At 44.9% G+C, this 25,813-nt stretch overlaps 1 protein-coding gene across 6 annotated transcripts in view; it reads right to left on the bottom strand.

Annotated features, from left to right (window-relative positions):
• LOC310745917 (sodium channel protein type 5 subunit alpha-like) overlaps window positions 1-25,813 on the bottom strand; it is a 302,295-nt gene that overhangs the window by 134,394 nt on the left and 142,088 nt on the right. For all 6 annotated transcript variants that reach the window (XM_083579149.1, XM_083579152.1, XM_083579153.1 and 3 more), the window contains 4 exons: window positions 15,732-15,795; window positions 9,098-9,239; window positions 6,094-6,291; window positions 2,347-2,526 (listed from right to left, as the gene is read on the bottom strand). In XM_083579149.1, the coding sequence (XP_083435275.1) occupies window positions 2,347-2,526; window positions 6,094-6,291; window positions 9,098-9,239; window positions 15,732-15,795 (584 nt within the window). The remainder of the gene's footprint in view (window positions 1-2,346; window positions 2,527-6,093; window positions 6,292-9,097; window positions 9,240-15,731; window positions 15,796-25,813) is intronic.

Consider the following 25,813-nt stretch of genomic DNA (forward strand, 5'->3'; position numbering starts at 1 on the left):
GGACTACAACTCCCATCATCCCTGACCACTGGTCATGCTAGCTAGGAATGATGGGAGTTGTAGTCCAACAACATCTGGGGACCCATAGGTTGAGAACCACTGGTTTAGAACAAAAGAATGGGCAATTCCCAGCCAGTAGGTCAAACGTAGAACATGGGGGGGGGGAGGCTTCCCTCATCTCCCCACCCTCTGCATGTAATCAGGTTTGAAAACATCCTGTTGGGAGCCAAGACTAATTGACACAAGGGGACATTGAAGAATACCCAGGGTAGGGAAATGGGGGGGGGGGTGGGGGCGCTGAGGAAAAAATAAAACCAAAACCACAGGCATTGTCTCAGAGAAACATTGGCTCTTCTCTAAGACAACAGACGCTGTTTTACTTCCACATTTGCAGGTACAGTGGTACCTTGGGTTACATAAGCTTCAGGTTACAGATTCCACTAACCCAGCAATAGTGCTTCAGGTTAAGAACTTTGCTTCAGGATGAGAACAGAAATCGTGCTCTGGCAGCGCGGCAGCAGCAGAAGGCCCCATTAGCTAAAGTGGTGCTTCAGGTTAGGAACAGTTTCAGGTTAAGTACAGACCTCCGGAACGAATTAAGTACTTAACCCGAGGTACCACTGTACGCATGGAATATTTGGTGAAAATTTAGTGGCCAACACAACTGCGTGAACTGGTCCCATGATGCAATGAAGTAAGAGGGGGGAAGGAATGAAACAGAATGATGGCATAGAAGGAGAAGCGAATCTTTCTGGTTGTTAAGGGGCAAAGAATCTGGTTCCCACTCTTTTTGCCAGTACAATTGGGGAACGGGGGTGGGTCAGAACTGATCTGCATTAAGACAACTTGTCCTCACCCCTTTCAAAAGGTGCTGAGCACCCATTTGCAAAGGAAATGCCCGCTGTAAGCCCAGCCCTGCTCCTTGTCGTGTTCTTTGCTTAGATGACAAATTGCTGGATGCAGAATGAAAAAGACGACTCATCAGTCGGAGGAACATGCTGAGAAACGTGCTGCTTTGTTTCACGTCCAGTCTGACTCTTTTTTCCTCTCTCTTTTTTGCATTCAGCATGCCAAAAACCCATTCAGAGCAGAGCAGAGCAGCTCATGCAGCCGCTTTGGCTTTAACAACCTTGTAATTAGTGAGGCAACCCACTCAATTAAGCAACAAGAATGAAGGCACTCGAAAAATAAACACAGTGGGGGGGGGAACCCCATTCATATATCACAGACAGAGCAGTAGTTCTGGGTGCATTTTCAAAGTCGTGTGCGTGTGTTGCTTATTTATCAAATTTATGTCCAACATTTGCAGGGCTTTCAGCGTGCCGATCGATTTTAGTGCTAACTCCACTAACAGCTAAGAATCTGGAAATTTTACACAGACTGCCTCTGTTAATTTGTCCAGTTCAGAAAATTGGAACACCTTGGGAAAGAGATGGATGCACAGCAAGGGGAGTTTCTAAAAGTCGCTGGTACGGTGGTCTTTATGACATGTCAGAGCATGGCTATTTCTCTTCTTTTTTCTGCTTGTCTCACAGCGCTCTCTATACCGCACAGGTTCAGCTTGTGGGACTGTGGATATGAACACAGGAACGTGGCCTGATCCTGAATCACACCACTGATCCGTCTCACCTAGTACAGTGGTACCTCGGGTTACATACGCTTCAGATTACAGACTCCGCTAACCCAGAAATATTACCTCGGGTTAAGAACTTTGCTTCAGGATGAGAACAGAAATTGTGCAGCGGCGGCACAGCGGCAGCAGGAGGCCCCATTAGCTAAAGTTGGTGCTTCAGGTTAAGAACAGTTTCAGGTTAAGAACAGACCTCTGGAACGAATTAAGTACTTAACCCGAAGTACCACTGTACAGTCTCCTGTAACTGGAAACAGCTGTTCAGGGCCCTGGGCAGAGGATGGTCTTTCCCATTCCTGATACTGTATGTGACAAAGTCCTTCTCCTGGAGGTCAAGGATTAAAGTAAACAGATCCAAAGGGGGTGGACAGAGAAGTGACCAGAGAGGTGGGTGCGCCCAGGGCACATGCTGAAAAATCCAAACATGTTCACAGGCCTAGAGAGGTTGGCAACCCTTGTACTGATCCAGCCCGGAGGGAAATCCTTTCCTATCTTCATGATGAGTGATTCCTTTTCGAGAGGAGTTTCCCCTTCAGTGCCACTTTTGGGAAAGACTCAGAGCTGTAGCTACAGGGGAAGGGGGCTAGCCAGGATTTTTTTGCCTCAGGTGAAGCCTCCAGAGGGGCACCATTGAGGCTCCCAGCCTGTGGGGGGTGCCAAACTGGGCCTTTGACCTGGGTGAAATAAGGCCTAATTTTACTCCTAGAAAGACTAACCGTCCTCTGCTGACCATCCTCCGATTCAGATTTTGGACCCTTCTGATCTTCCCCATCCTCTTCTCCCGCTGAGGATTTCTTCTTTCTTCTCCGGCTTCTTCGTTCCTTGGAATTTTTCGATGCCAAAGGTGACATTTCAAATGAGCTAAGTGACATCGAATCAATTCCTCGGGCTAATGCCTGGAAGGGGCAGAGGAACGAAACAGAAATATGCTACCTTTAAAACTATATTTATATAACACTTTATATATATAGCAGAGAGAGGGGGGGGGAGGGAGATCTTTAACTTATAGAGTTAGCCTCGTTCAAAACAATTTCAGCATTCCTCGCCAAGCAAAACTTGAAGAAAACTAAACACGATTCAACATGCTAGTGATTTCCCCCCCACAGTGGGTTTCACAAAACCCTTAAATCACAACAGTGCTTAGAAAATGTTTCCCTACATATAAAAGAGGAAACCTAATTTAGTTTTGAGCTGAGTTTTCAATTTGAAATTTGGTGAGAGTTGCAAAGTTCCCTGACCACACAACCGGCCCACACTGGCCCAATAACGGTCTGAACTGGGTGAAGTGGTACTATGACCAAGTGCACTCAGAAACCCTGTGTCTTGGCTGGAACTTGAATCCTGACTCCATCCCATCATCTACTGCCATGATTCTCAAGTGTGAGGCATTGCAGACTGCCCCCCCCCCAAAAAAAACATGTTCAAGAGTCATGAGCAAACATTGATAATGTTGAGGCATTTGAGCACAGACATTACCATGAGGGCAACGGAGCTGGACTTTCTGGGAAATCTCTGCTTCTCCCAAGAAAGCAGAAGCAACAGCCCACATTATTTCTGTTGATACAGATTTTTCTTTTTCTTTCCTGCAAGCAAAATCTTATCCTGCAAAGTGACAGAACCTGCTGTGACCAGGGATCCAGAGCGATAAACACAAACCATGGGCTTAAAGCACACAAACACACACACACGCCAGCCCACACGTACATAATACACAGATAAGATAGACTTTTCTCCTCTGCATGCCTGGACAGCATGCCCTCTGCGCCAGCTATCTGGAGAAATCGCTGCAGGAAAAGTCTGATAACACCAAGAGGTGCTAGAATTGGAGCAGAAGCCAAATTAGGTGGGGGAGCGGGAGAGAGAGTAAAAATAATAATAATAATGCTACAACACAGCCTGGAAACGAAACCAACTTCTCCACCCTGCGATAATCATGAAAAAAGGAAGCCAATAACTAGGAAAAGGACAATAAAATACACATTTGGGAAGAGGTCAGCATTGCATCCTTAACTGTGTCATATCCCTCCCCCAATGTTCCCATTATGTAAAATGAGGTGGGAGACAGAGATTGTACCATTCCGGACTATACCCACTTGTCTGTTGTTGAGGGGGACCTATTTTTATTTTCCTATTACATCCTTCCTCCAAGGAGCTCAGAGTGATGATCACCCACCACCACCACCCGCAACATCCTGTTCACTGCAAGTTCATCTTTACAACAATCCTGTGTGTTGAGGTCAGGCCAAGAGGATGCCAAAGTTCGCCCATGAGCTTTACAGCTAAGCAGGGATTTGAACCCAGGTTTAACGCAGCTCTTTGGTTATGCCGAATCACGGTACTTAATTAGCCAGCCCAAACACATTAACTTGGCGAAAGAACCTGGCTTGGCAAGCTTGCTCTTATATATTCTACCCACAGATACAGGATCCTGAGAATTGGAAGGGTATCAGGGTTACATCTAGAATGACCCCCACCCCCAAACTAATATCAAAATTAAGGTGGTGCAACATTCAAATCATTCAGTTGAAGTATGAAGTGGTATAGTACACTTCTGTGTACCTCGGGTTACAGCCGCTTCAGGTTGCATTTTCTCGGGTTGCGGACCGCTGAAACCTGGAAGTACCAGAACGGGTTACTTCCGGGTTTCGGTGGTCATGCATGTGCAGAAGCATAAGTGCCGAATCGCAACCCGCGCGTGCACAGACGCACAGATGTGGGTTGCGAACGTGTATCCCACACGGATCACGTTTGCAACCCGAGTGTCCACTGTACAGTGGTACCTCTGGTTGTGAACGGGATCCGTTCCGGAGCCCCATTCACAATATTGTCAGAAGGCAACCCGCGTCTGCAGGTCACGATTTGCCACTTCATGCGCGAGCAACGAAACCTGGAAGTAACCCTTTCCTGTACTTCTGGGTCACCGCAGGACGCAACCTGAAAACGCTCAACCTGAAGCAAACGCAAGACGAGGTATGACTGTACCTCATAATACCACAAACTGGGTCTTCAGGACAGTAGCATCTTCAGAAGGATGATCTGATCCACTGAATATGTTCTCACCTCTAAGTTTTGAGGGATTCTGTCCCCCACCCCCCGAGAGAAATCAGATTTAATTAACAGCCACCCACAGCAGCCGCAGGAACAAACGGCAAACCATCCCACAACAATTGATGCCAGCTTCATTCACGCTAATCAGACCCATTGTAGTATTATACTCAGCAGCAGTGCTCCTGGCCTACAGTTGGTGAGCCTCTTTATTTGCACAAGAAGAGCATTGGCAGTGTTTAAACAGCTGACCCCCCGTCTATTATTCCACTTGTTGAATAATGGGATACTAATGGCTGTTTGAAGTTGCAAGATCAATACAGCAAATCTAAAAAGAATGCTAATTAACTTGAACTAATGGTGAGGGCAGCAAATATTGAATGAAGAGCCATTAATTTCCTTCTATTGAGCATGGGAATATCTTTAAAGATGATGATAATAATAAACCAACTGGCTCTTTCCGATTGTGTTCCACACAAACACACTCACACACACTGCCAATTAACACATGGCATCGTAGTGGGATGCTAAGAGCTGCTTCCACCGGTGACATATTTTGCACACAGATAGGAAAGAAAGCTCAGGGTGAGGGAGTCTGGGTTGTGAGGTTTGTGCATGTTATAAAGGCGCTCAATACCACTCAGGGTGAGAGACTGAACTGTCAGAAAGAGAGAAAGGCCCAATCCGGGTGGGAGGTATGCTTTATGTTGCTGTGTGTACAGCTTTGTATTGCTTTAGGTGGAGGTGGGTTAATAGCTGTAAATTACGTTTAATGCTGCCCGGGATTCTTTGTAGATCAGACTTTGCTTTGTGACAAGCGGTTGGCTGGGAATTAACTATGTTATTGTGGGTAAGGTTGGTGGGAATGGCTGAGAGCGAGGTTTGCATGTGGGAGAGTGCTGTCAGGGGCTGGCTGGATGACAAGGAATGGTGGGAGGTGCCAACCGGGCTACCCCAAAGGGAAACCCCAGAGGAGGAAGGCTCAGAGCCTGGGCATTGGTGGTGGGAGAGGTCAGAGGAGGAGACTGGGAGGAGGGGCTGAGTGAAGGGGCAGAAGAAGAAGAAGAGTTTGGATTTGATATCCCGCTTTATCACTACCCGACGGAGTCTCAAAGCAGCTAACATTATCCTTTCCCTTCCTCCCCCACAACAAACACTCTGTGAGGTGAGTGGGGCTGAGAGACTTCAGAGAAGTGTGACTAGCCCAAGGTCACCCAGCAGCTGCATGTGGAGGAGCGGGGAAGCGAACCCGGTTCACCAGATTACGAGTCCACCGCTCTTAACCACTACACCACAGTGGGCAGGGATTGGAACTACGTGATTTTGCCAATTACGTAACTCAGCTGTCAAAAGAAAGATGAAAGGAACACACCACCACATGGGCTCCTCCAAGACGACCCCCTGGAATGATTACAGACCTCCTGCTCTTTCTTGAGAGCCTCCATGGCTTCTTGAAACTTCCTCTCCTTCGCTTCCATTTCAGCAATGGTGGCCTGGTTCTGCTCTTCGTATGCCATGGCCACCACAGCCAAGATCAAGTTGATCAGGTAAAAGGAGCCCAGAAAGATGACCAGCATGAAAAACAGCATGTAGATCTTGCCAGCAGATCTAAGCGTCTGAATATGACCAAGAGAGGGGGGAGAGTTCATTATTAAAATGAATTGCTAGTTTTAACCTTTGTGTTTATCAAAAGCAACTCTTCCCGCATTCTCAGATAAGGCTGCTGAAATGAAGAAGGCTTGGTTGGTGGGAGGGACAAGCAGTTTTTCATTTCTGTTCTTGTGATAGGTCAAGAGCCCATGAAGTGTATTGGTCTTCCTTAGCCTGGTTGGCTCAGGAAGTTCATTATATGGCAAGTCAGGAGGAACAAAACACTGCAGCTCAGTTCTGGTAGCGTCCAGAGCTGAAAGGCACTCCAGTGTGTCCTCTTGCTGAATTCTATGCCTGCCTCTCTTTCTAAGCCAATATTTTGCACTTGGCTGGGATAGCTCAGTCAGTAGAGCATGAGGCTCTTAATCTCAGGGCTGTGGGTTTGAGCCCCACGTCAGACAATTGCAGGGGGTTGGCAAGATGTCTCTCATGGTTCCTTCCAACTCTGCAATCCCATGATTCTCTGGTGGGCCTCAGTGGTCTAAGAGAATACAAAGTAGATCCCACAAGCTTGGAGTTCAATCACCCCTGCCTTAGGTATCGGTTCCTGGTTATAGAATCACATGTCACTACTAACACCCCAGCCACTTAGCTTGTTTAAAGCTTTCTGAAATGAATGTCAGCTGCACAGGCAGTATTGCATTTATTTTTACAGGTTTGTGTATTTTAATGTTTCTAGCAAGCCAACCAGAAAACTTTTTTTCAACCAGGCAACCTAAAAATATTTTATTGAAACAAAAGAACAGCAAGACACGGATAAAATTGAGGAAGTGGAATTATTATTTCCACAGGAACACCAAGGTTTATTTACAAGCAAATCCACTTAGCCTCCGCTTACAAAGCATCAATCACTGGCAGGTATCGGCGAAGGCAGCATGGTCTGAAAGTTGGTCACTAATTCACTTGCACTGAGTTAGGCCATCAGTCCATATAGGTCAATAATGTCTACAGTGGCTAGCAGAAGCTAGCCAGGATTTCAGCCATCGGTCTTTCCCAGCCATGTTCTGTGTGCAAAGCAGATGCTCTCACAGAGGTGGGGCCTCTCATTTAAGCATGGCAATGCTCACAAGGGAATTTAACACTGATGTGCCCAAGACTTGCCAGCGGTGTGCACTAAACTGCTCTCATGAATCAATGCATCTATTGTTGTCACAACTTTACATTTTGCAGAGCTCTGGTATGTACATGGAACTCCATGGGTGCGAAAGAAGGCCTGTGGAACGCCCTCCCACCAGATGTCAAGGAGAAGAACAACTACCAGATTTTTAGAAGACATCTGAAGGCAGCCCTCTTTAGGGAAGCTTTTAATGTTTAACAGACTACTGTATTTTAATACTTTGTTGGAAGCTGCCCAGAGTGACTGGGGAAACCCAGCCAGATGGGCGGGGTATAAATAATAAGTTCTATTCTATTCTGTTCTGTTGTTTCTGCTCTCGCAGCTGGCCCATTTATCACGTATGCTTGAGGCCTCACTTTTGTGTGCGCAAAATATTCCCCAGTGCATAAAATAGGGAAAGAGCTGTATGCATGGAGGTCCTAGGGTTCAGTGAAGCCTGGCATATTGACTGCTTCCTGTGTTATTATTCAAAAAGAGCCATTTCCCCATGAACAATGCTGCTATATGGGTGAGGCTGATTAATGGGTTTTCCTCACCCAACTGGCATCCTTAATCCTAGGTGGGTGCCAATTAAATAGGAAAATTCCACATGACTGTCTCCACTTATGTGGTTGTGACAATCACATAGAGCCACGTAGGGTTACACTGCAGGAAACCAGCAGCCCTTGCAACCCTGTGACCCTGTAATGGAGCCAATTCATGATTTGACAAATACACAAAGCGGGCTGAGTTCACCAATGTGCCTTTTCCTTCTCAATTTATAAAGTGGACTACAGAAAGATGATGACTTTATGTGTCACATGTCAACAAACGATTCTTCAAATATTCAAGGGTTCACATTGCAGCTAACAATTCAGATTTAATTTACAGGCTGGTTAATAACATAGGTTTAAACGCACCTGATCTTCCAGTCTTATTATGAAGCGACACAATATGGTTTCATGTTTGTTATGACTGAGTCAACAAGGCAAAATAAATGGCTGGAAAGAACATATACCGTGGGATTTATCTTGTGGGAAATGATACTGAAGGAACAACAAATGTAGTCCTCAAACTACGTTGGGAAATTCATATTTGAGTTTGACATTGTTCGTATGGCGGAAATGGAGAAAATTTCCTGCTCCAGGTACTTCCCCAGTCTCAACTTTCCTAGGACATAATATAAGCGACTTAGGCCCCAAATACCTGAACAACCGTCTCCTTCCCTACAGACCGTAGGGTGCTAAGATCAGTGGAGGGGGCTCTCTTGGTTGTTCTACCACCCTCATAAGCTTGAAGGGGAGACTGCAACCCAGGAGAGGGCCTTCTCTGTGTTGGCCCCTAAGCTGTGGAAGGTTAATTTGGCAGCTTCATTATATAGCTTCTGGCAAAGGCTAAAGGCTCACCGCTTTTGACACCTGGAGTGTATATTTTTAGGATCCACCTTATTTTTGTGATTGTAATCTGCTTTAAACTGTTTTTGATATTGTGTGTTAATTGTTTTAACCCACCTTAGTATGAAGGGTGGGTGATAAATAGCATAATAATAATAATAATAATTTGTACCTGGGAGACAAGTTTCCTCCTTTCCTAAATGGAAAGCCCATAGAGTCTGTGATGTGTTAAAGGAGAAGGTTATCCAGAAACAAAAGCAACCAGACAAATCAGTCTTCTACCTGTTGATAGAGGCGTTCCCAGCAATCCTGCGTCATGAGGCGGAACAAGGAGAGGAAGGCCCAGCCAAAGGTATCAAAGCTTGTGTACCCAAAGTCAGGATTGTCACCAGCCTTCAGACAGATGTAATTGTCCGGACATGAACTGCAGGAAGAGAAGCAATAAGCAATCAAGGCTACTGGTGGGGAAAGTTCTCTCAGCTCAGTTTGGAAGTTTGATGGTCATTGAATAATGTTTTGGGTTTTTTTAATAAATAAAAAATGGGCAGCACTGGCACACAAAACTTTGCAGCAAATGGTACTCATCCTTCCATGCCAGAGGCAACGCCTCTCTGTCTCGCTGCAGCAACCACAATTCCTGACTTCCCTTGTCCCCTAAATGCTGCCACCTGAACCAACCTGCCACCCCCTGGTTCCATGGTCTGGACAGTCCTAGAAAAGATATCGCTCCTCCCTTCCCTGCTAGAGTTCTGAATTGACATGTATGTAACAATGGCTTCATCTTATCATGCTACAACATCATTTTCTACTGCCTTTCAACTACAGTGGTACCTCGGGTTAAGTACTTAATTCGTTCTGGAGGTCCATTCTTAACCCAAAACTGTTCTTAACCTGAAGCACCACTTTAGCTAATGGGGCCTCCTGCTGCCGCCACGCCACCGGAGCACAATTTCTGTTCTCATCCTGAAGCAAAGTTCTTAACCCAAGGTATTATTTCTGGGTTAGCAGAGTCTGTAACCTGAAGCGTATGTAACCTGAGGTACCACTGTAGTGATCTGTTTTCTATCCAAGCCCCCTAGAACATTAAATATCACTCAGGTCACATACAGGGATGGATGAATCTGCCCATTTTGATTTCTTTCATTTCCCCAATATTAAACTCAGTTCTCCACATTTCTGTAGCAATTTGTGACTACGTCTTTTGTCATGAAATTTGATCGGCATTTTAGTGAGAATTTATCCCAACATTGTTTTGCAAGCCATATCCCCTAATATAATGGATCTTGTATGATAGTTATTTTCTCAAATCTATGCATTTTTATACACACTTTGTCCTAATATATAAATTTTTGCACACAATATTTGACTGGAGAACTGCGCTGCAAAATCTGGAGAATGTGAATCTCAAAGGATAATTGTGTTCTGCTTACCCTGCTGCTTTGAAAAGCGTGAGGCTGGGAAATCTGCCTTTCAGGAATCATGTTCCCACTGAGGAACCCTCAAAAAGCCCTAGGTTCCCTGGAATGCAGCTGGAAAACTTTTGCTCTTTTTTACAGAACCCAAAAGGATTTAGCCAAGTCTCTGCTTTCGGATTTTCTAGCAAATATACTCTGGACAACTTATATGCCCAGGGGGAAGGAACGAGCCTTGTCACGTTATCAAAATCTTCTGATATACAAGGAGTGGCAATGCAAACGTTTTCCATTAGCATCTTTCCAGAAGAACATCCACAGGACACCATACGATTAATCACAATAAAAAAGTACAGTGCTATTGATTAAGGACAGTTAACAGCATCAATCTGGCCACCCATCAATCAGGCTGTACTCAACAATGCGGGATGGCAATTTATTTATTTTTAAAGGCTTTTTTGTCAAATCAGCAACAGAGATTGTATATCCCTGATATCAACCTCTACTGTATGAGGCAAACATAATTAGCTGAAACAAAAAAATTTTTTTCCTTCCAGTAGCACCTTAAAGACCAACTAAGTTAGTTCTTGGTATGAGCTTTCGTGTGCATGCACACTTCTTCAGATACACTGAAACAGAAGTTGCCAGATCCTTCTATATAGTGAGAAGGTGGGGAGGGGTATTACTCAGAAGGGTGGTGGGAATGGGTGATTGGCAGATAGCTGTGATGAGCCTGTTGACGACTCTTAACGACTGCAATAGGTCTTACAGGAAAAAGCAAGGGGTGAGAAGGTGAAAAATGGCTTTGTCATGTATAATGAGATAAGAATCCAATGAGATGGCTTTTTCCTAGCTGAGATGGCTTTTTTAAAGGATTAGACAAATTCATGGAGGGTGTTCCTCAATAGCCATTAACCGTAATAGCGAAGTGGAACTTCCATGTTGAGACACACTGTATCCCCGAGTACCACAAGGGACAAACAGAAGGGGACGGCAGTTTCCCTGTTTGTGAGCTCCTTGGTGGCAACTGGCTAGATCACAAACAGGAGCAGATTGTGATGGACCCAGCAGGATGCTGGAATTCGCAAAGAACGAATTCTCAAGCATCCCTACCCACATGACCTGCCTGAATCCGCCCAGCTCCACCCACTAAGTCACCCTTCAACCTGCCTCCAGGCACCAGAATCTGATGAAACAATGGCTAGCTACTCTTAACAAATAGGTTCTCTCTTTTGCGTTACACACCATATTCCAAAAGGGCTTTAGTGCAAAAAGCATTTCTTTAATTCTACCTCTGCAGAGTGTCTAACAGGTGCCTGAGATTTTTTTTATGTGCTAATAGGGATTTTCTAATGAAACACTGCAGCAACAGCAGCAACAACAACAGAAATAGTTCCCTAAAGAGGTTTTAAAAATAACGTTGAGGTTCACTGGAGAATTTTCTAAGGCCTCGTTCTCCTCCTAAATTACTCGTATTTATAGACTTGAGGTGAAACAATACATCTGAAACCAGGGAAGAAAGATGTTTCATCCTATAGAACATAAAATTTACTTTGGTCTCAATCTATAAATGAAAATGAGGGTCCAAGAGAGGATAATGGCAATTAAGGTTTCTATAGCAACCATAGCTAGGATGCCGTTGCCAAAGGTGCTCTCTTGTTACATCTTCAAGTCGCCCCAGTGGCTTCATTTCTTTCCTTGGGATTTGCCAGCCAAGCTTTCTTGACAATTTCAGAAGAGGCAGAAGGCAAAGGCCTCTCTAGTGCCCATAGAAACAGGTTTCCAGGTGGCCATTCCCCTCCCGCACTCCTGCACTTTTAACCGTGGCAACACGGGCAAGAAGCCAAAAACCTAGAATGGTAGAACTGTAGAGTCATGTAGTCCAACGCCTTGCATTACATGAATTCATGCAGCTGTCCCATACGGGGACAGAACCTGCAACCTTGGCATTATCAGCACAGCACTCTAACCAACTGAGCTATGCAGGCCTGCCAGTGGGAGTTTCACCTGTTGCATTTTTGCGTGCCCTGCAGCTGTGAAAGGCCCAGGAGCCTTGCCACAGAAAAGGTGGCAACCCTGAGAGGCCAGACTTGTCATGAATGAAATCCGTGTATTGTTTACTTTTTTAAACGTGCTCTTTCATAGGTGTAGGTACCACCTTTCATTACGATGAATATCTGTGCAGGGTAGTCCCTGACTGTAGGGAGGGAGGTGCCAAGCATATTATGCTAGTTATTTGTGATTACAGTGGTAACTTGGTTCTCAAATGCCTTGGTACTCAAATAAATTAGAACCCAAACACTGCAAACCTGGAAGTAAGTGTTCCGGTTTGCAAACTTTTTTCAGAAGCCAAACATGCTCCATTTTGAGTGTTACGCTTCCGATTTGAGTGCCGCACATCCGTTTTGAGTGTTACGCTGAGGTCTGCCTGTTTTTGCTATTTATTTTGCATTTTTGTTTTTGCAGCTCTTTTTGTTTTGTTTTGGTGACTGTGTGGAACCCAGTTCAGCTACTGATTGATTGTGTGACTGCAGTACATTGTTTATTGCTTTCATTTTATGGGTCATTGGTATCGTTAGATAGCAAAACTCATGTTAAGTTGCTGTTTTAGGGGTTGTTTTTAAAAGCCTGGAATGGATTAATCCATTTTGCATTACTTTCTATGGGAAAGCGTGCCTTGGTTTTGGAACACTTTGGTTTTGGAATGGAATTCTGGAACGGATTAAGTTTGAGAACCAAGGTACCACTGTAAATACATACAGTGCTACCTCAGTTTTTGAATGTAATCAGTTCTGGAAAACGGTTCGAGTTCTGAAACATTCAAAAACCAAAAACTCAGTACGGAAGCCTCAAAACGGAAAACTCAATACGGAAGCCACGTGGCATGTTCGACTTCTGAGGCGTATTTGAAAACCGAAGCATTTACTTCTGGGTTTATGGCGTTTGAAAACCAAAACATTTGTCAACAGAGACGTTCGAAAACTGAGGTACCACTGTATATGCCTTACACAAATCGTGTCCTCCCTAAAAGAGGGCACGTGTTGCAGTGAGACCTGGAGACTGACCTCCTGGTTGTGGGTGGGTCTACTGGATAGCAGCAACACCCGATTGGTAGGTCCCTTGTTGTTGGGTTTAATCTGGCCAATGGGGTACAGTCTAAACGGATTGAGGGACCTATATAAACCCATGCACATGTCCCAGAGCTTCCTCTTTCAGTGCATGCATTCGGAACACCTGCCCACCTCTCCCTAATTTTAGGGCATTTTGCGATTGACCTTGCTATACCGTCATGTGTCTGTCGTTGGAACAGGAGGATGGCAGGAATTTTCCCCACTTGGCTGATTGGCTGTTGCCATTTGGGTTTCACCTGCTACGTAGCAATTCGTCACAACTTGTAAGGTTGCAGATAGGCTCTGGTTCAGGTGATAGGGATGGGAGAACGGTCTCGCCATCCCTATATGAAGGGTATTCCATTAAAGGAACCCAGGGACTCAACTTGGTTTGGTCAACCCCCGAAAATGGGTTGTGCCCATGCCTGAGTCCAGGGGAGCATCTGGGGAGTGAACAAAGTCTGTTCCCAGGCTTTTCACCTGCCTCAGGTGTTCACCCTTGGCTGACCTATGCTGGAACCCTGGGCCAGCGCTACCTGCAAGGGTGTAGGGAGCTAGTCGAACCAGAGCCTATGCAACCACTCACTTTTCTGTAATCAATAAAGTTGTGGCCTAAATTCTGCAAAAAAACAAAATTAAAATTTGAGTCAAATGTGTCTTTATTTAGGGGGGACGTCTCTGGGTCTGAACACGCAAATGGTTGAAAACAAATCTTTACTTTTCAGGCTGCCAACTCTTGAACAACAAGTATTATTTACAAACTGCTCTCATCTTCACAGTCAGGATAGAGCTAACGGGAAAAACTGCCAACTGCCAACTGCCAATTGTCAACTGTCACCTCCTTACTCCGGTACCATCCATTCTTTGTGAAATACATCCCCAATGAAATTGCATCACATATACTAAGGCATATTAAAGATGTCTGAATGGCACATGCATAGTGTGAGGACAGAGTCTGCTCCTGCAATGCTTCCTTGCGCTAAGTTCTTCACTGATTGATAGATAGATAATTTATTACGGTCAAAGACCAGCTCATGTAACATAACACAATAAAAACAGCGTTCATAAAGATAAAATATACAATTGGAGCAGACTGCAGCAATAAGCTCATGAGTTAAAATTGAGATACACCCGTACAACTGAGATTTGGGCTAGCATAAAAAATTGACCCTGAGGCGCCCCAAAGGGCGACTTCAGCATTTCCCTAGTAAGCTATTTTATTCTAGAGGATGATCTGTGCCTACAAATCTGGGTGCAGAATCTGGCTACCAGCCAGGTAATCTTGTGATCTTTGCCTAAGATGAGAATTAAGTTTAGACTTGTCTGAAAGATTGGAGAGCCTCTTCAGCAAAGGATCAATAGATCTCAACATAAAAATATATGTTCGGGGCCTCCTATTTCCCCTAATGGGCAGGCACAAAGTCTCTGTTTCGTACAGGACTCTTCTATAGGAGCCTTCCAGAACCGGTGAGGGCAAAAGGTCCTTCACTGAACATGCAGAGGAGCCCTCAGGTGCCTGTAGCTCAGGGGCAGAGCTTGCTGACTGAAACCCTGGATAGCCTCTGCCTGCCAGAGTAGGCAACCCTGGGCTAGTACCTGCAGTCTGGCTCAGCACATGGCAGCCTCCTATGTTCCTAAGAGGGCACCTGTCAGTCTCCGGAGCAGCCACAGTTTTTAGACTTCCAGAATCAGATGCCATTTCAGTGATTTCCAAAGGACGTTAAAGAACACAAGCCTGTTCCCTCATCTCCCGAGGGAGAACACTGGAATTAATCATCAATCAGTCTCTCCCTTGTATTTCTGATGTCTCACTCCCACATTTCACTTTTATTCCCCCCCTTTCTTTTTCTTTCATATTTTTTTCATTTTTCATTTTTTTTTTTTAAAAGGCACTAATCCACAACATCAAACACATTATCAAGTTTCCAGGAGGAAAAAAAGAAATGAACGGCTAAAGAAAGAACTGGTAATAAGACTCCGAAAGAATACAGCTTTGAACTGGCAAGTCACATCACTCTTCCTCCCCCACTGTTTGGAAAATTGCATTATCATGCCTGAAAGATTCACCACCACTGCCATGTCTATTATTGCTGACCCTTAGAAGGGGAAATCTCCATTCTCCTGTAAGTAGGACAGAGCTGAACTAATAACTATATTTGAGGTGGGGGGAGTGGCAAAATAAATATATATATTATAAAATAAATAAGCCCTAGCATGGGTGTTTCATTAGCTCTGTTCTTAACAACATTCCTATAGAGGCTGTATTTTACTGTTTTAAAAACATAATTTAGACAGAAGGAATGCTGGTGCCAACGTAGAAACTATGAAGTGCTACCTCATTAAAAAGCTGTAATAATACTAGGTTTTGCTTAACTATCATCAAATATTACTTACCCAGCATCTGTGCTGTTGCCACAAAGTAGTGCATCCATGGTGCCCTCTTTTTTGAAGTAGTTATCTGCAACACAAACATAGTCAGCATTTATTTCCAGCACGTTTCCTTCACAAAAGGTGCAGTGAGCTTGGGAGAAATTGAGATCTTTCACTGGCTTGGTTATGGTAGGTGGAGAATGGTGCAAAACTCCTTGCAACACAGAAGGCTAGCACTGGGCTAGAATCATTCACCCAGGTATATTAGTTTTCTACAGGCAAGGATGCATTTTGTCAACATGGGGGACCATATGAAAACAATACCACAACGTCTACCCTATGAACCTATACCTTGGGCAGTCCCTTTTATGAAGGCAGCAGCCACGCTCTCTAAACTAAGTATCCTCCCCAAACTACAGCTCCCAGTCCATTGCCCCCATAGAGGTGGCATCCTCTTGCATAAGATTCTGGCACACAGACTCCTCATGCTTAGATGGCTCTGCAGATAAGAAGAGGGGCTGGATTTCTATGGGAAACACAGGTGAGGCCTGTATACAAGTGAGGGGAGAAAGGCTTGTGCTGTCCATCAGGCAAGGACTTTTTCCACCTGCCTTTCCCCACCCATTCCAGCCCTAGGAACCTTTCCCAGACCATGACTTTGAGAACAGCAGAAACAGTGGGGAAGAAGGGAGTGCATGGATATTTATTTAAAAAAAAACCAAACAAATTTATAAGCTGTGCGTCCTTGTTTCTCACCTTGACCCTTTTACATGATTTTGCATGTTTCGTGGTATTTTATGCATTGTGATTTGCCATTATTTTTACTGATTATAGCTTAGTAATTCTTTATTATAATTGTTAAGTGTAAACTGTTCAATTACAGTGGTACCTCGGGTTAAGTACTTAATTTGTTCTGGAGGTCTGTTCTTAACCTGAAACTGTTCTTAACCTGAAGCACCACTTTAGCTAATGGGGCCTCCTGCTGCTGCCATGCCGCCGCAGCACAATTTCTATTCTTATCCTGAAGCAAAGTTCTTAACCTGAAGCACTATTTCTGGGTTAGCGGAGTCTGTAACCTGAAGCGTATGTAACCCAAGGTACCACTGTATTATTTGCTATATTTAATTTTACTGTTTATTATTATATACTAATGGATCATTGAACATTGCTTTATTTGATATGAGTTGCTTATTTTAAAGTTATTGTGACCTTTTTTTGTATCGGATCAGATTGTTATTAGGTGTGTGATTTTTGCTGTTTATTTTGTTGTTTCTTCAGCTTGTAAACTGCCTTGTGTATAGTTATAGAAAGGCGGCATACAAATTAAAAGTGAAATGAAACGAAATACAAGATAATGGTCCGCCTGGCACCACATTTGCCCAACCAAGGAAGAGCAAGAAAGAGGGAAAGAGAGTTCTGCTTTTGGTGTCATCCCTCGCGCACATCCTCGCGCCTACGTTTGGAAATATCTGGCTTTCCCTTGCCTTCACAGCATAGTCAAGAGATGCAACAAACAAACAAAAGCCTACAGAGACATTTCTTAAGGATTTATTCTGGCCCATGACTTCCACCACCAACTAGTTAGGGCTAAGCCAAAATGCTATCCCTCCATATTTCACCATCTATTTGCAGGAACAATATTTAAAGGGGGAGTGAAGGGGAGCAATGGGCAGGGGGGTGAACTTCCTATAGCACTTCCTGGTATCTTAAAAGCTAACAGCTGCCATTTTTTTCCCCCAGCGGAGTGAGGACAGGAGTTCCTGCCCTCATTCTGTCTTCAGAATGCTGTTGCATGGTGGTGCCAACCTGAGAGCAATGTCCTTGCTCGCCTTTCTTAAAAAAATAATAATAATAATCCCTCACTCTTGACTGGCTTCAGAATAACACTACACTTTCATGGGTTGCCATCCTGAAGCCGGGCAGAATGAGGGTCAAACTTCCTGCCCTCACTCATGAAAAAATGGTGGCCTTCGACAGACTAAATGCTGGGATACAAGTGAAATGAGCAAGGAAGAAAATTCGGGAATCTTTTGCACCCTCATTTTGAGCTGAAAGTTCTGCTATAAAGAAAAAAAGGAAGTCTTTCATCTCAGCAATGAATAATACAAAGGGACCCGAAGAGCAACTTGCTTCCAGATAAGCTGCATTGTTTCATAATCAATAACAAACAGCTTCTATTTTTTAGTATTCTTCCCATCCATTCCCCCACCTCCAGGGAGCTAGATGCTGGGTGTGATGGTGTTGAGTGGAACTTAGCTGTGTCTGGATGTAGCAAGGCGCCTATAAAGCATAACAGCATGACCGCGGCAGGAAGGAATGTTCAGAAAGCAGCCTCATACCAGCTACGGGAGAGATAAAAGATAAAACGCTGGTGCTAGCTGTCCCCCTTCCATTCAAAGGGGGGAATCACTCTAGCTTGACACAAAAACAAGGGGCTGTTATTTGGGGACACTTCCACTTATGGACTGGATGAGGGCCTTGTCAACGAAACACAGCGGAATGAAGTGGTAGAGCCCTGGGGTGGTAAAAGAGACTGTACCGCTTTAGTCTGGAGATGAGGGTTCTCACAATGAATAGTTATGCCAAAAAGAAAAACAAAACAACAAAACAAAACAACAAAGCTAGCAATGAAGGGTACAGACTTCACAGTCAAGACCTTTGTTTCTGAAAGAATTTGTTTACGTATGCAACTATGGCCGAATGGATTTTATTAGCACAACATGGGGGGAAAGAAGGTGTGCCAGCTAAAGAAGATTGGCAAGTTAAATTAATGGAATATGCTGCAATGGCAAAATTGACAATGAAACTAAGAGGAAGAGACGACAACAAACTTAAAGAAGAATGGAAGATGTTTATTGCATTTGCAGGTGCCCACAACTCTTCCTCTGCAGCTGAAGTCTCCATGTGCTCTTGTGAACACATTAAGGGCATCCCCTCCAACGTTTATCCCATGAAAATAGGGACATTCTAAGGAAAATCAGGACATTGTGGGATCAAATCCAAAACCAGGACGGCTTCTGTAAATCCAAAACTGTCATTGGAATATAGGGACACTTGGAGGGTCTGTAAGGGTTCGAGTGGGTTTGTTATATCAAATTCAACAACAACGCACACATACACAGCCTTAGCCAATCCTGGTTGCCACAATTCCCCACAAAAACAGGCCTCAAGCAGTTTCAATTCCTTTTGACTAACTTCCCTCTAAAAGCAAGGCCTTAACCAGCCTCAGCTACCACAAACTCCCTCAGCAGAAAAAGGCTTAACCAGTGTTGCACTACTGCAAGTTCTCTCTCCTTGACATAGCGTGTTCTCCTTCATGGAAAGTACGTGTTGCGGTGGGGGCCGCCAGGACACTCCAAAGTTGGGAGCGGGCTAATTGATCGTTGGCCACTGATGCGATTGGGGCTTCCCTTGTTGTTGGGAAGAAGTTAATGTTGCCATTTGTTGATTGACAGCCAGAAATGCTAAAACTCCTTGCACGAGGCTAGGGCTTCCTCTTTTCGCCTGTGCATCGGATTGCCCATCCCCCACTCCCTAGAATTAGGGTTGTTCGCTTTGACCTTGCTATGCCTGTCATGGGGTCGTCTGCTCTTGGGGCAGGGGCCCGGTAGGAATTTTGTCCATCTGGCTGATTGGCTGGGGCCATTTGGTTTTTGCCTACTGAGTAGCAAATTGTCACAACTTGTAAGGTTGCAGTTAGGCATTGGTTTATGGTTTGGTTGGTTGAGGGGCATGGATTGGCTGTGCCTGCCCCTCTAATGCTGCTGCTGCGAGGGATTCCGTTAAAGGAATCGGGGGCTAACTATTGCTTGTCCACTCTGTCAAGGGGGCTCGGGCCATAGCAATGAGCTCCTGGTTGCATTTGGGGTGAGGGCAGGTTCCCTGCTCCATCGCTACCCCCAAGTGTATTCCCCTATTCTGACTTTCGCATCGTGCGGAATGTCAGTCTGTCCCCCATGGTGGGGGCAGATAGTCGCAACCAATGCCTAAGCAACCACTCACAAATTTGTATTTTAATAAAGTTGTGGCCAAAATTATGCCAAAAATCAAAATTATGCCAAAAATTATGCCAAAAATTCTGTGTGATGTGTGAGTTATTGGGGTGGCCCTGGGGACCTCGACACGCAAACAGTTTCCAACAATGTGATTTGAGATTCCTTCGCTAAAGGCCAGCTGTCAGGACTTGTGATGTGGGAGCATTTGAGCATACAGGGATGTTACTCAGCAGTTGCCAGACCCTCAATGTTCCTTGACTTTCTGTCCCACTTCTGGCATTGCAGAAAGCCTCCTACCTTTCCAGACAGATTTATCAGAAACAGGCTTCCCACCGATCAAGAAACGCTCATCCCCTCCAGCAGGTATCTCAGCCTCGTCTCAAGCCGAGGTGCAAAACCGGCCGGCACTTCTAGCCGGAATAATTGGATCCGAAAGGCAGACTTTCAAACGACAAGGAAGCCTTAGTCACAAGGATTCCGACTGCCTCATGCAATGCAGAAAAGATGCCAGAAAGGAAATTATGTAGGTGAGGCCAGATGGCCTTTGAGATTGCAAAGAAACTCCCATCACAGGACAATCACAGACAAAAACTTCCTGTCACTTGTCAAGAGAACTAGCAGAGTCTCCCTCAACCATTATGGACTATGAAGTCACTGAGTGACCTTAGGAAAGCTCTCCTTCCCCTCACAGCTATCTGCAATAATACTGGTCAACCTTTCAGAATTGCTTCAACGATCACTGAGACAATGTTCCCTGTGAAGTGCTGTGAACGATTAGGTTGCAAACTTGTGCACAGGGCTGTTTTATTTTTAATTAATGGTCTCGTTCACATGTACTACAGAGCATAAGCCATGGTTAATGAAATTGGTCTGTGCATGGTACTTCTCCTTCGCGAGCAGCTTCACTGCACAAAGGGGACGCCACTTCCTAAGGAGCAATGTAACTCCCCTCCTGAACCAATTTTAAAATACGGTTCAAATCAAGTTTTTAAAGGTTTTAGAAAACCTTCTTTTTTAAAAAAACCCAAACTGAATGAATCCAGAGCAGGGCAGGTGATTCCACCCATCCACAGCCCCAGTATATAATGGGTGGAACAATATTTCAGGTATCTGGAACCCAATATATAGACAAGTCACAGGATATCTAGCAAAACTAGACTGTGGCTTTTGGGTCAAGTGCACTGGGAGGGGCTTCCCCCCAAAATAGTTTCCCCCCCCCCCAATGATGGCAAACTTCAGATTCATCCAGCTATTGATCTGTTTTGCTTCCCTCCAAGCCAAACAGCATATTTGCCTTTTGCTATTTACATCTCATAAATCTAGGCTGACTCATAAATCTTAAACTCCATTTTATTACTAAATGTACCCTTAATATCTCAATCAAGATGTATTTTCCACTGTCAGGCTGGCAGGCCAGAAATTTTAAGCTTCTTTCCTAGAAACCGTAATGTCCACCCACACAGAAGCATCCATATATAGTATGTGTGTGTTTTCCCCTCTGACCATCGAAGCATTGTTCTTCTAATATTATGCATTTGACACACACACACACACACACACATATATAAGATCCAAGCCAGCCAATAATGTATATATACATTCAGACTTCTGTTCATGAAATAGTGTGTGGAATCTTAATGCTGGCAATGGCTGAGTGATGCTCTAAATTCCTACGTCTTAACCTTCATCCAGGAAAACTAAAAACTCAATAGTTTCAGGGGCTAATAGCTGTTTGTATTTTAACCTCAGTACATTATGGGATGCAGGTGGTGCCATGGGTTAAACCACAGAGCGGTTCGAATCCCCACGATGGGGTGAGCTCCCGTTGCTCGGTCCCTGCTCCTGCCAACCTAGCAGTTCGAAAGCACGTCAAAGTGCAAGTAGATAAATAGGTAGCGCTGCGGCAGGAAGGTAAACGGTGTTTCCGTGAGCTGCTCTGGTTCGCCAGAAGCGGCTTAGTCATGCTGGCCACACGACCTGGAAGCTGTATGCCAGCTCCCTTGGCCAATAAAGCAAGATGAGTGCCGCAACCCCAGAGTCGGCCACGACTGGACCTAATGGTCAGGGGTCACTTTACCTTTACGTTACCTCAGTACATTAGTTTTTAAATACAAAGTAAGAAACTGACTTCAGCAGTTTTAGGGGGTATTTTTCTTTCTCGAGCTGGATTCAGATGTTTCTTGGGGGTGGTACTGTCCCCTCCCCCTCCCAAAGCCAGGTGAGGTGTGTTAGAAGATGGGACACTTATCTGCTTCTTTGGGTTGGGTTTTCCTCAAAAAAGCAGGTTGGGAAGGGACCCAGCATGGGATATTGGCTGAGACAAAAAAGTACCCAAATGGCAAAGAATGGGTAGATTTTGTGAGGGTGGTTTTTGTTTTTTTGGCCCCAAGCATTTTGCATTAGAATTAAAACTATAAGCGGTAAGAAGAAGAAATTTAGGAACCTTATTTGCTGCCTCGCAAGTGACAATATCCTAGGACAGCATTAGGCAACCTGGTGCCCTCTAGGTGGACCATTGCTGGACTCCAATTGACCAAAACAACTTTTGAAGGGGGGGGGGCATCATAAGATCAGTGACAGGCACACTCCCACATTGGGCTTGAAAAACCAAATGACTGGGTACGTGAAAGACTCTGTTCCCTCTCCCAAGCTCCCATGAGCATCCCTCACCTGCTCACCCACCGACCTGCCTATCTCTCTGTCTTCCATCCTGCACCTACCTTCCTTGCTGGTCTAGTGGCAGGGAGAGGGAAGCAAATCTTTACCTCCCCCCACTGCGCTCTCTGATGCCTGATACTCCACTGTGGTAGGGGTACTGTGGTAAAGGGAAGGCCCACTGAGAGGAGGATGCTGGCCCACCCTAGGTCTTTTCCCAGAGGCCCACAAACCCCTGGGGCTGAACCTGAGTCCCCCGGGAAGGCTATTATTGCCCTATGCTATTTCATTTGGATTCTGCCCCAGATGCTTCATTCATGGGCCCCTATTTTCATGCGAGCTTTCTTTGAATAGACCATGATCCCCTGAGCAAGCATGGGCATCTCTTCCCATTTCCCCTGGATTCTGTCTGAGACACCACTTCCTAATGAACAGTGGCAGGCTTTTACTTAATCTAGTCCTCGTTTGATCGAATTTAGCGTCCCTAATCCTCGCTTTATCTGCATTCGCGACATCAATCTTCAAGCAATTGAAATGCGGAATCTTATTATGTAGCGTGATCAATACCCCTCAAATGATGTTAAGTCATTCATCTCCACACAATACTTACAAAATGATTGATTCCCCAGCGCCGCCACTCATTTGCCCTAAAGAGTTGTAGGGTTGTTTTTCTCCCACAACCACATGACAACAATGAAGCACTAAAGCCTGGGAAATAAGAAATGAAAGGGCCTAACCAGTTCAGGGTGCAAGTCCTCCCTTCCGCAACTCCTGACCATGTGCAGATTGACTCTCTGCCAGTTTTCTCTCCTAATTTTTCTTTGCGTTACAAAGGTGCCTGCAAACATGACATGAAGGCTGGCAACATCCACCTTGCCATGTGGGAATCCCTTGCAGATGACCACAGTGCCTGGAGACAGGCAGGCAAGTTATGTATCCACAGCAGTGATCAGAGGAGGAAGCACAGACAGAGGAAAGGCCATGGTGCATCTGCAGCAGCACAACTGGGTAATAATAATAATTTATTATTTGTACCCCCCCATCTGGCTGGGTTTCCCCAGCCACGCTGGGCGGTTTCCAACAAAGACAAAAAATACACTAAAATGTCACACATTAGTGTGGGTTAGTTGTAGTTTCCAGGTCACCTTTAAAGGTAGTCTCACGTAGAACACATTCCAGTAGAGCATGCACCACTCTGGTGAGACAGTCTGTGGGCAGGTAGGGTCTCAGCCTGCGTACCAGGTGGAGCTGACAAACAGCTGCCCTGGACACAGAATTGACATGCGCCTCCATGGACAGCTGAGAGTCCAAAATGACTCCCAGGCTGTGCACCTGTACTTCAGGGGCACAGTTACCCCATTCAGGATCAGGGAGTCCTCCACACCAGCCCGCCCCCTGTCCCCCAAGAACAGTACTTCTGTCTTGTCAGGATTCAACCTCAATCCATTAGCCACCATCCATCCTCCAACCGCCTCCAGGCACTCACACAGGACCTTCACCGCTTTCACTGGTTCTGATTTGAAAGCAAGGTAGAGCTGGGTATCATCTGCATATTGATGGACACCCAGTCCAAACCCCGTTCACGTGCCTTCACCTGCCCCAGCCACAACAAAACATGTCTCTCCCACATCAGTCTCTACAGCCACAGCAGGCGCTGCAACCCTCCAACAGCTTGACCTCACCCCCAAAGGCACATTCCTCCATCGCTTCCCAAGGCAGACAGATGCCATACTCTCTAACATTTCACGGGTGAAAACAGGAGCAGGTTTCACCACATCCCAGTTCTTACACCAAGAACTGTTGCCTGAGCCCTTTAGTTACCATGCTGAAAAATGCCATGATTGCTGGCTGCTGTATTCATTCACCTTGAAGTGGATTGCTCTGTGCTGTTTCAAAAGCAAGGCAGGTGTTCTGTTCCTTTGGTTAAAGAAGTCCTGCAATTGGCTAACAGCCATTCAGAATGAGCCTCTCCAGCACAGGTATTGAGAGGCTGTGAGTGTTACATGGCAGAACACTGCATAGCACATTCCTAAGCATGTCTATTCAGAATTAAGCTCCACTGAATTCAATGGGGCTCGCTCAGTGGTATGTGGTGATAGCATGCCAGCTGCAAGTTCATGCACGTGAGTCCACATTCATTAAGGGGAAAAAACACTTCTAAAGTCCTACATATTGTAACCTTTACTCACAGGGGAGTTGTTCCAGCCACAATAATCTTGGTTGCCCTTTCCTACACCTACAATATCCTTTATGAGGCACAGCAATCAGAAATGCACACAGTATTCCAAAAGCAGTTGCATCATAGATTTGTATATTGGCTTGATGATATCGGCAGCTTTTACTTCAGCTCCCTTTTCTATCGATCTCTAGCATGGAATTCACCTTTTTCACGGTGGCTGCACGCTGAGTTGACATCTTCATTGAGCTATCCACTAATTGTTGGTATTGAACCACCAGTTAGAGACCCACGTTCCCAGGCTTGTTGTCTTTTAAACAGCTGCACAACAGGCAAAAATTCAACAGATGTACCCTTTCTAGCATGCCAGGAATGGCACTCCTGTTGAGGTTTGGATGAATGCGTTGCCATTAAAAAGAAGCGATGTTTGTTGTTTGTTTGTTTTTGTTTTTTAAAGGCAGCAACTCTGTTAAATAAATTCATAAAGGGAAAGTACCAGATATGAGATTGAAACCTCAAAGGCATGGTTCAGCAAGGAATCTCTATTATTATTATTATTATTATTATTATTATTATTATTATTATTATTATTATTATTATTCCAGCCCTGACTTCCTGTTCGAATCAGACACTCACTCTCACAATAGTTCTCTTGTTTCAGGATCCCTGCACAGACTAGTTTTGCAGCAGAGTATTGCAATCCTTCATCTATTAATTTGATTTCTTTACCCTTCCACAAGACGCCTGCCTAGACATGCATCTTTTTAATGCTTTTGTTTGCTTGTTTCATTGTCCTGATAAAACTGGGACTGATCTAGATGTAGAGTCTGGAATTGCATATTTGTTGCTGGCCAGGAAGTTTGTAGATAGGCAGCAATGTAATCAATGCAGCCTTCCCATTGATGGGGAGAAGGTAATGCTGTGTGTTCTTGAAGGGACAGGGACGCTACTATTCATTTTCTTATCATCATTTATCTTAAACATTTATATCCCTGCTCCTTTTTTGCATTAAATCATGCCTGGTTCAGTTACAGGTGCATGCAATGGACAGAAAAGGGGGGGAGCCACAAGAAGGGTTTTATCGCAGGCAGAAAAATGAAGGGTGGCATGCAATGAAGCAGCAACATTAGCACAATAATATCTAGCTGTGCCATGGAAATTCCCCTCCCCACCCTCCATGCACCACTTAAATCTGTTCTGGGGTTTCCTCAATCCTCCAGTTCAGATTTGGGATTGGGGGAAAGACAGGGCAATTTCCACTACCCAAATGGAAATCCTTG

Source organism: Podarcis filfolensis (genome assembly GCF_964270895.1).
Source record: "Podarcis filfolensis genome assembly, chromosome: 12".
NCBI classification, from domain to species: domain Eukaryota; kingdom Metazoa; phylum Chordata; class Lepidosauria; order Squamata; family Lacertidae; genus Podarcis; species Podarcis filfolensis.